Below are 10,931 nucleotides of genomic sequence, written 5' to 3'. Positions count from 1 at the left end.
TACATGGTTCTCCCTGCCTCAAGTCTAATTCCCACAACAACAAAAAAAATTCCTTCCAGTAGCACCTTAAAGACCAACTAAGTTAGTTCTTGGTATGAGCTTTCGTGTGCATGCACACTTCTTCAGATAATCGTGTGGGGTGTCGGTGTGGGTCTGTCCTCGGCTGCGGATCGAAGAGGTGTATCTGAAGAAGTGTGCATGCACACGAAAGCTCATACCAAGAACTAACTTAGTTGGTCTTTAAGGTGCTACTGGAAGGAATTTTTTTTGTTTTGACTATGGCAGACCAACACGGCTACCCATCTGTAACTCCCACAACAACGACCCTGTGAGGTAGGTCAGGCTGAAAAAGGCAGCGACTGGTCCAAGGTCACCCTGAGTGGGGGAGTTGAACCCTGCTCTCCAGGGTCCTCCTAGCCCAGCACTCTAACCACTACGCCACACTGTCTGTCAGGCACTGATCACCCGATTGCTTGGTGGATTAACATGAATTGTTGTCATTGGGCTGTTGTTATTAAAGGTAAAGGGACCCCTGGTCATTAGGTCCAGTCGTGGCCGACTCTGGGGTCGGGGCGCTCATCTCGCTTTATTGGCCGAGGGAGCTGGCGTACAGCTTCCGGGTCATGTGGCCAGCAGGACTAAGCCGCTTCTGGCAAACCAGAGCAGGGCACGGAAACGCCGTTTACCTTCCCTCCGGAGTGGTACCTATTTATCTACTTGCACTAGTGTGCTTTCGAACTGCTAGGTTGGCAGAAGCAGGGACCGAGCAATGGGAGCTCACCCCGTCGTGGGGATTCAAACCGCCAACCTTTTGATCAACAAGACCTAGGCTCAGGGGTTTAGACCAGTGTTCCCCAACCTTGGGCCTCCAGCTGTTTTTGGACTACAATTCCCATCATCCTTGACCACTGGTCTTGCTAGCGAGGGATGATGGGAGTTGTAGTCCAAAAACAGCTGGAGGCCCAAGGTGGGGGAACACTGGTTTAGACCACAGTGCCACCTGCTTGGCCCTCCAGCAGTTTTTGGACTACAGTTCCCATCATCCCTGACCGCTGGTCCTGTTAGCTAGGGATGATGGGAGTTGTGGTCCAACAACAGCTGGAGATCCGAGTTTTGGAACCCCTGCAAGGCAGTGGTGGCCAAACTTGGCCCTCCAGCTGTTTTAAGACTACAACTCCCATCGTCCCTAGCTAACAGGACCAGTGGTCAAGGATGCTGGGAGTTGTAGTCCCAAAACAACTGGAGGGCCAAGTTTGACCACCACTGCTGTAAGGCAACCAGACACACATTTCTCTAGAAATATGAGGAAACGATTCAGACCCTTTTTCCACGTTTGGGGTTTTTTTTTTTGGGGGGGGGGTCCCAGACACTCTTGCTCTCCAGCAAGCTCGTGCACCGCGCATTAGGGGTCCTGCGCGGCTTCTTGCACGCAGGAGCGCGCGCACCCGGGCCTGGGACAGCAGCCTGGGACGGCCTTTGCAGCCCCGCCTGCTGGGCGGATCCCTCCGGGCGGAGATTGGGCTGGCCCAGGGCGCCGAGAGCGGAAGAAGCTCCCGAAGCGAGAGGAGGAGGAGGGAACTTTGGGGAAAGTTTGAATTTATTTGTGCTCCGGGGGAGGCGGACGGGCGAAGACCTTCCGCGCAAAGGAGCGGGGGACGGGGCTCTCCATCCTCGCCAAGGGACCCTCCGCCCCGCGAGGCCCCGATCCGGCCCCGGCGCCCAGCCATGGGGGACCCGGAGGGAGAAGGGGAAGAAGCGGCGGCGGACTTCGAGCGCCACTGGCGCCTCGAGTTCCCCGGCGAGGCGGCGCCGGCGCTGCGCCTCCACTCGGTGGCTTCCATGGAGGAGGAGCTGGGCCGGTGCCGGCGGACGCTGCAGCGGCTCCAGCGGGCCCTGGAGGAGGAGAAGTTCAAAGTGGTCTACTTGGAGGCGGCGCTGCAGCGGCGGGGAGGAGAAGGAGGCGGAGGAGAGCCGCCCGCCCCGTCCAGCCCCTGCGCGCCCGGGGCGCACAAGGAGACGCCGAAGGGTCTTTCCAGCCCCGGCGCGCCTAGGGCGCACGACTCGGCGCCGGGGGAGCCCCCGTTGGCCCGGCGCTTGCCTCCGCCGCCGCCCCCTCGCCTCTGGAAACGCCCCCCAATTCGGGAGCTCCCCGACGGCTGCGGCTCCCCCGAGCGCCACCTGCGCCTGGTCCAGGAAAGCGAGTCTCCCGGCTGCAGCTGCGACCCCGAAAGAGCGGGAGGAGGAGGAAACAGCGACTGGAGCTGCACCAGCTCCGACCACGAGGATGCTTCGTCCGTAGGTAGGTCTCCGGGCGAGGAGAAGGGGTCCTGGCACGCCCCACCCCACCCTCAGTCTCTCTCCCATTTTCCAGAAAGACTGTGGTAGACTGCGTCTGGCCAGGGAGGCTCCATTGAAGTGACTTGGCTTTGTCCCGTTTTATCATAATAGTGTCATTCCTGGGATATGACCGCAGCTTTGGGACTTAAGTGCCTTGTGCTGAGCTACATCTTTGGGCTGTCTGGCACTCGTGGAGGAAAAGGCTGTCTGGCTTCTGGCCAGAATGGCTCTGCTGGAGGCAGCCATGCTTCTGAATGCCAGTGGCTGGAAACCGCAGGAGGGGAGAGTGTTACTCTTGTGCTCAAGTCCTGCTTGCCCATTGGGGGCGTCTGGCGCCAGGCGCATTTTGTACCAGGCTATCAAAGTGAGGATGCCCAGGCGGCGGGATGGTGTCTAGCAATCTCCATCTGGAAGTTCCTGCCATTGGATCTGGGCTGTTTTCACACACTAAGACCACATCCTGTAGAATTCTCACGCTTACATTATATCTGAATGAATTTCAGGAACCAAAGTGCTTTTTCTGTGCAGCCTGAGCAGGAGCAGTGAAGACGGTATAGTTAATTGTTGTAGTTTGTCTTCACTGACCCCACCCTCACTGCCCTGCTCACAGCTGTGAAGAATATTCCTACGTTATGAATGGTCACCATTAAGAAAAAGAGGTAGCAATAAGCCAATATATATGTGGACTGTCCCTGGATCTAGTGACTTCTCTTCTTTAAGTTCTCTAAATCTAACTCAAGGTTGTCATATAAACTAACCAGATGCTTAACTAAGTATCAGTCACAGTCAGTCCTTCATCTGATATTCCGTTTTGGCGACTGTAACTTTGGTTTAAGGAGCCATTTGCCCCTAGCTTATATATCTGAGTTTCTAACACTGCTACCTTAACTTGCTGGAGAGTCAACATCCCTTGATAAATAAATAACAACAACAAATTAAGTGCCTGTGCAGGAAATTAATAATACATCCTTCGACAAAGGCTAATGGATGCCCTCTTTAAACTTCTTTATGGTTACATTGTATGGTTTTATGGCTTTATAGTTGCAAACCGCTTTGATGTATATTTTTTTTATGACAAAGCAGTAGGCAAACAGTTTTTATAAATAAATTATTATTATTATTATTATTAACAACAACAACAATAGTTTTTTGGGCGCAAACCTCCCCACAGCCCAGCATCACAGACCCCCCCCCCCGGCTCAGCCTCAATAATCAGACCTGGAACCGAGCCCATTGCTTAAAGCAAGTCTTGGGTTTGTTTTCGTTCTGCCAGCCGCAAAGCCTCTCCAGGGAAGACCGAGGCAGCTCCTCAGAGAGAGCAGGATTGATGCCGCTGTCAAAATAGCTTAATAGGCCCAGGACTTTCAGGAAGAGCATGTTATTGCCGGGTTTTAATTTGGCCCCTGGAGGCAAATCCTCTCTCAGCTACGCACACATCGCTTCGAGGGGGTTACGGAATTCATCCCCGCTGGAAACGTCCTGGGGTGTCCAAGCCAGTTTTCAGCGCTAACACTTAATATCGCGATGTCTTTGTAGTAATGGGAACCCAAGGTGCCCCTGAGCATGTACAGAGGGCCCTGTACTCATGTCTGAGTGGCCACACCTTCCCCAAAACATCTGCGGTTACAGGGAGGGTTGGGATTAGAGGCAAATTAAACAGTCTCTTGGTGCAGAAGTAATGAATGTCATGGCCCAAGGCAAGGGGTGCCGGACTCCAAATCCCATCAGGCCACAGCTCAGTGGCAGGACAGCTGCTTGGCATGCAGAAGGTCCCAGGTGCAACCCCCCCAAACCCCGAGGCTGCCTACACACCATACATTTAAAGCATATTTTCCTCCTCCTTTGAAGAATCTTGGGAACTGCAGTTTAAAGGTGACAGGAACTGTAGTTCTCTGTAGGGGTGAACTACAGTTCCCGGAATTCTTTGGGGGGGGGAATGTGTGCTTGAAATGTAAGCAGCTCAGATGGCTAGAGGTGGGAAGGGCCTCGGCAGGGGATCTTGAAGACTCGCTCAGAGCAGGCAACCCTGGCCTGGGTGGGCAGAGAATCTGACCTGATAGTAAGGGGGGAGGGGAAGAACCCCAGCTCAGCAGAAGACCTTTGCGAGAAGAAGGTCCCATTAACAAAGACCAGGTGGGAGGTGATTCAATTTCCATGCAACTTGGGAGTCATCTGATGAAGCTGAGAGCTCAGAGATTCTGCAAAGTCAAGAGGAAGGACTTTGTCATGCAGCAGGGCTACGCTGTTTGCTCCCACCAGAGAGAGCGACAGCTTGCCCAAATCAGCAGCTTTGAAAGCGGGTTAAGGAAAGTCATGGAGGTTAAGGCTGTCGCTGGCCACAGGGCCCAATGGCTCTGTTCTCCATCCTCTGCTGGCCTCTGAATGCCAGTTCTTAGAAATTGCAAGTGAAGAGAGTTCCTGCTGCCTTCAGGTCCTGCTTGCGGGATTCTCATCGGAGGCCCAGTGTTAGAAACTCAGGTGTATAAGCTAGGCACCAAGATCCCCAGATGGTAGAGCTGCCAGGCGCCATTCTGGCACCCAGGCATCTTCACACGGTCGCCAGCAGCTGATTGCTAGGTGCAAAATATGCCTGGTTCATTTTGAACGTTGGCAATGGCAGGGATGTGGAATTGCACCTGGCCGAATCCTTATTTCGCCCACTTGCGTGGGCCACTTTGGATGGGTGGTTAGTCGCCTGAGCTCACAACAGCGCCAGGTGACCCATTTTCTTTTGCCTGCGCCGTTTGACTTCAGAAGGTCCCTGATTCATTCCACACTGGCGTGTCCAGAGAGACTCCCTGCCCAAAACGCCTGCTAGTTGCTGCCAGACAGAGTGGCCAGTCTTGAGCCAAATGGGTCAGGAATGCATTTTCAGCTGCGTTGTTGGTCACAGGGTTGTTGCTTGTTTGTGTGTGTGTGTGTGTGTGCGCGTGTGTGTGTGTGCGCGTGCGCGCACCTGTGCACACCTGTGCACACCTGGGGCTGTCTAGAGCAGCTGGATCATAGAATCGTAGGATCATCGAGTTTGGCCCCCACTTCCCAAGGCAGTCCATTCCACTGTCAGAGGCTTCTTTCTTTGGGGCTGCGCTAGTTTCAGCTTCAACTTTGAAACCACAGGGACTAGCAGCTTAGCTCAACTTTTTTTTTTTGAAAATCATTTTTATTTGATCTTACAAATATAAATTTATAACAATACCAAATACATATCCGTATATAGAGATTTCTCTGAATCGCCAGACATCCACTCCATGGGTCCTATTATCAACATTTAAAACTGCATATAATCTATATTTTGTATCTATCCATATTATCCATAGCATTTGTTACGTTACAAGTGAAATTAGAATCCTGCTAATGTTTCCACCTCCTAAATAGATTATAAAATTTTCCCTGTTCTTTCAAAAAGTTTTTCTCTTGTTTTCTGGGTTTTCCAGTCAGCTTTGCCATTTTTGGCATAGTCCATCACTTCAGTTTGCCATTTCTCTCTGGTTGTTGTTTAGTCGTGTCCGACTCTTTGTGACCCCCTGGACCAGAGCACGCCAGGCACTTCTGTCTTCCACTGCCTCCCGCAGTTTGGTCAAACTCATGCTGGTAGCTTCAAGAACACTGTCCCACCATCTCGTCCTCTGTCGTCCCCTTCTCCTTGTGCCCTCCATCTTCCCCAACATCAGGGTCTTTTCCAGGGAGGCTTCTCTTCTCATGAGGTGGCCAAAGTCTTGGAGCCTCAGCTTCAGGATCTGTCCTTCCAGTGAGCACTCAGGGCTGATTTCCTTAAGAATGGAGAGGTTTGATCTTCTTGCAGTCCATGGAATTCTCAAGAGTCTCCTCCAGCACCAGAATTCAAAAGCATCAATTCTTCTGCGATCAGCCTTCTTTATGGTCCAGCTCTCACTTCCATCCATCACTACTGAGAAAACCATAGCTTTAACTATACAGACCTTTGTTGGCAAGGTGACGTCTCTGCTTTTTAAGATGCTCTCTAGGTTAGGGACTCTTTATTCTTTCCATCTCTGGGCTAGTAGCAGCCGTGTGGCTGTTGTCGGATACATAAATGTAGCTCAGTTTTTTTTTAAGGAAAGCTGAGATTCTCTCATGCGGCTTGGCCAATTCCCTCCCCACTTGTTTTTTTGTGTGTGTGTGAAAGAGAGGGGAGCATGTTGCCCAACCCACCTAGTTCCTTTCCTAGCCAGGAAGTTGCAGCTTTTATATTTTGTATTATCCTGGAGGAACTTGGGTGCATTTGAGCTGAATCTGGCCTTCGTGGGGAGAACTGCCTGTGACAGCTCTTTCTGAGGCAAGATGCTTGTCCAAAGGTCACGGTCCACGTTGCCAAATTGATGGTGGTACAGCTGTGTCTTTTGCGAGGGAGGTTTTCCTCCAAGGCTGTTGACCTGTGTCCTATATAGTGATGCTTCCACGTGACACCCACTTTTTTCTTCCTTCCTTTAATTAGCTAAAAGCCCTCTTGGCAGGTTTGCGTCCTGCGGCAGTTCAGAGCCAAGCTCTGCTTAGGTTTCCACTGTGTTTGGCATCCTTTTAGACTAGCTGTCACTAACCTGGCTTCCTCCAGATGCTTTAGACTACAGCTCCCTGCAGTGGCACCAACGGAGAGCCAGTGTGGTTAGAGCACTGGACTAGAACCTGGGAGACCCGGGTTCAAATCTCCCCCTCTTGGCCATGAAGCTGACTGGGTGTGACGTTGGGCCGGTCACTGTCTTCTCTCAGCCTTACCTACCTCGCAGGGTTGTTGTGAGGATTAATGGGAGAGAAAGGGGGAAAGCATGTATGCCACCTTGAGCTCCTTTGGAGGAAAAGGTGGGATATAAAGGCAATATATAAAATATTATATGACAGCAGTGCCTGGAGGGTCCTCCAGCCCTGATGATTGCATTTTCTGTCCAATTCTGAAACTTCCTTATCTCTAGCTGTTTTCAGGTTTCTTTATTTTTAACTTCTTAGTTTTATCAGCTGAGCTGGTTCTTTACAGCTCTACTGATCTTTGGGTAAAGCTTTGAGAGCCAAAGAGAGTGTTTCTTTCAGCTTTTTGCCATTACAGAGCAGAAATGGGCAAACTCTTTGAATTTCTTGGTGCAGAAGTCAAAGTGCAATCTTGCAGGTGCCTCCAAGAGTTTGAGAGACTCACCTGCAGCTATAGGACTGCAGCCTCAGCCTCCTGAGAAACTTGGTTTTAATTTTGTTTTTGGAAGAAAGTCAAGGTTCTAGTCCCTAGCGTGGGGGGGGGGGAAAGGTTATGGAATGCATGTTCTGGGGAGTGCCCAGTGGAATCTTAAAAGGCTGGGACTCTTGAAAAGCAATATTCAATAAATTTGACAGTTGGGTGCCTCATATAATGTGTCACTTCCAATGGGGGCTGCTTGATGACAGCATTATATTTTATGTATATAGGAAGATAAAATGTATTTATAAAATTAGGCTGCAAAAATATAATACAGTCTGCCGTTTGGCTCTTTTATACAGATAATATTCATTTTGTGTGTGTGTGTGTGTGTAATTTTGCATATAATTACTCAGGCTTCCTTTAAAAAATGAAAAAACTGACAGTGCACAAGCAGACATCAGCAGGTGCTTGATGCAAGAGGAGAGCCAATGGAGTGTGAATGGTCCAATGGAGAGCGAAGCTTGATTGGGTCAGAACCCCCAAGTCCTGTGTGTAAATCTGTATCAAACGGGATTCCTCCTCCATGTGCAGCTGCGTAATGTTTAAAGGCCTTAACCACTTGAGACCAGGTTACTTGAAAGGCCACCGTCTCCATGCATACCTGCCCAAACATTAAGATGGAGTTAGGAGGTCTTGGCCCATGTATACCAGCTGAATGAAGTAGAGCAGAGGGTTACTGCAGACAGGGCCTTGTTGGTGGTGCCTCTTCTAGCTATGGAAAACCTCCCCAGGGAAACCCTCTTGGCTCCTTCTATTTCTTGCAAGTTCTTGAGATATGGTGGTGTTTTGTTGTTGTTTTTTTAAAAAATTCCACTGATTGTGTGAACATTTTTTTAAAAAAAGGCTGCAATTGTTTTTATAACACTGTTGTGATTTACCCGCTATTCACCTTATGGATTATCGTTTTCCCTCTGAGCGCAGATGCGTCGCTCTCTTGCAAGAAAGGGCTGTGTCGCTTTTTTAAAAGACTAACCTCTCTTATTACGGCATAAGCTTATGCGGACTGCATCTGGCGAATGGGTCTGTATCCACCAGGGAACTCTGCTTCTGAGCGGCCAATATCAATACCATAAAGAATAATATTAGTTTATGTATAGGGCAGGGGTGAGCAACGTTTTCCCCTAGGCCACACCCTTAAGACCTTGCCATCCCTACTTTGCACCTTCCCTGAGTGTTTCTGCCGCCCTGGAAACGAGTCCTTGAACTCTGTTCATGCCTCTTGGCTTGCCTGGATGGGGGGGGGGAGGTGGAAGTGTGAGTGCGTAAAAACTGCCGGCATTGTTCCAATCACTTTTGCCTCTGGCCCCACCCACCACTGAGGACTGGCCCTCAGAGGGTTCCCCAGGTGGAGGAATGAGGCCCCTGGGCTGCACACAGTTTTCCCACCCCATACGTATATAATGTAATTGATCGATCAACACACGCTTGAGTTGATTGTTCAGCAGGTTAATCAACACACACTCGAGTTGATTAATCTGCAAGGCTCTGAGAGTCAAGGGTGCTGTCTTGCCTGGGGGGAAATTTGCAAAACATCCTTTCAGCTGGCCAAGGATTTCAGCTGGGGCTTTAGTTGCTCTGCAGACCTTGTGCGTTCCTGAGAGAGAGAGAGAGAGGGCTGTAGGTGGATCAGATGGCAATTTGTTATCTCCTCGGCTGCAGAAGGTCGGCAAGGAAACGGGTGATCTGATCGTGCTGGCGATCTTTTGCCTTGCCAGTAAAGCCACAGTTGACAATTTCCTGAGCTGGTACTGCTCTCCATCCCCCCCCCCCCATGGTCTGCTTTAATTGGCTTGTGATTTCTTTATTTTTAGTGCGCAAAATTGAGGAGAGGCCTGCTAGACCGCAGATGGGGGGTGGGAAGTGTCAGAGATCTGATGTCTTTGTCCTCTGCTTGCAGACTTCGCAGAGGCATCTGCCTGTCCTCTGTTGGAAACAGGATACTGGGCCGGGTGGGTTTTTAGCCTGATGCAAGGAAAGGCGAGGGGCAGGTTCTGCACCGGTACTTCCGTTTCACCACTTGGGGGCGCATGGAGAGGCTTTGTTGCCTGGAAGGGAGGCAAGATCAGCTGAAAGATGCTCAAGAGCCTGACCTTGCCAGAGATCTCCTTGCCCCTTTGGCCACCCAGCCTGCTGGCTACCTCGAGAGCCAGTGTGGTGTAGTGGTTAAGAGTGGTAGTCTTGTAATCTCCACATGCAGCTGCTGGGTGACCTTGGGCCAGTCACACTTTTCTGAAGTCTCTCAGCCCCACTCACCTCACAGAGTGTTTGTTGTGGGGGAGGAAGGGAAAGGAGAATGTTAGCCGCTTTGAGACTCCTTAGGGTAGTGATAAAGCGGGATATCAAATCCAAACTCCTCCTCTTCTTCTTCTTCTTCTTCTTCTTCTTCTTCTTCTTCTTCTTCTTCTTCTTCTTCTCTGCAATGCTCAGCAGCTTTCTCCCAGTTGGAAAGAGCATCCTGGTTGCTTTTCCTTCAAAACCAGGGGGACGTAAAGCCTCAATAGCTTAATGCAGGCGAGCTAAACTGCAGCCCCTTTTTGATGCAGTTGGACAATAGCTCCCATAATCCCTGAGCTCTGGCTACACCAGCAGGGGCTGATGGGAACTGGAGTCCAGTAAACCCAGGAACACTAGAACTCGTGGGTAACCATTCAAGCTGATTCAGGGCAGATTAAAGAAAAGTCCTTTTTTTCCACACAGCACCTAGTTGGACTGTGGAACTCCCTGCCACAGGAGACGGCGGTGGCCACCAACTTGGGTGCCTTTAGAAGAGGATTTGACAAATCCGTGGAGGAGGAAAGGGCTATCGATGGCCACTAGCCAGGATGGCTCTATTCTACCGTGGGTAGCCTGGCCAGTCTTTTGTAATCACAAATACTTAGTTCCTGAGCCAGGTCACAGGCTCACCCTATTCATACACAGACATACCCTTAAAGACAGGATTTGTGATGGAGGATACAATGGGGAGGCTTTTCCATTTTCCTTTGACTTTGCAGAGAAAACATTTGGTCAGTTTGGGAGTCAAAAATGGTTCCAGGGCTATTTTCCTGCGCTGCTTCATTCATGTGGTTTATATATTTATGTATGTGTTTGCTTGGTACATATATATATATGTGTGTGTGTGTGTGTGTGTGTGTGTGTGTGTGTGTGTGTGTGTATACACACATATGTATATATATGACCTTAATTTTTTTTTATTTCACCAGGGACCAGCTCAAGAGAGCAGGATCCGCATTCAGCCCCTGGTCCTAAGCTTCTCCCCTGACCTGATTTAAAGGCCACGCAGTTCTTGCAGTGCGGGATGGCGCTTGCCTGCCCAGGAATGCCTCCCTGAAGGCCTCCTGCTTGCTCTCCACCCCTCCTTGGTGAAGCTGTGCCAATGCTGCCCTGGGGAGAGGCTGGCCACGTCTCTCCTGCC

General features: G+C 50.5%; 1 protein-coding gene across 1 annotated transcript in view; it reads left to right on the top strand.

Annotated features, from left to right (window-relative positions):
* The first annotated feature begins 1,554 nt into the window (after window positions 1-1,554).
* Window positions 1,555-10,931, top strand: part of ABR (ABR activator of RhoGEF and GTPase) — a 118,015-nt gene continuing 108,638 nt past the window's right edge. The window contains exon 1 of the mRNA XM_028707587.2: window positions 1,555-2,299. Within this exon, the coding sequence (XP_028563420.2) occupies window positions 1,726-2,299 (574 nt within the window). The 5' untranslated portion in view covers window positions 1,555-1,725. The remainder of the gene's footprint in view (window positions 2,300-10,931) is intronic.

The sequence above is a fragment of the Podarcis muralis genome, chromosome 15 (assembly GCF_964188315.1).
Source record: "Podarcis muralis chromosome 15, rPodMur119.hap1.1, whole genome shotgun sequence".
Classification (NCBI taxonomy): Eukaryota; Metazoa; Chordata; class Lepidosauria; order Squamata; family Lacertidae; genus Podarcis; species Podarcis muralis.
This window is presented reverse-complemented; position numbering and strand designations above follow the sequence as displayed.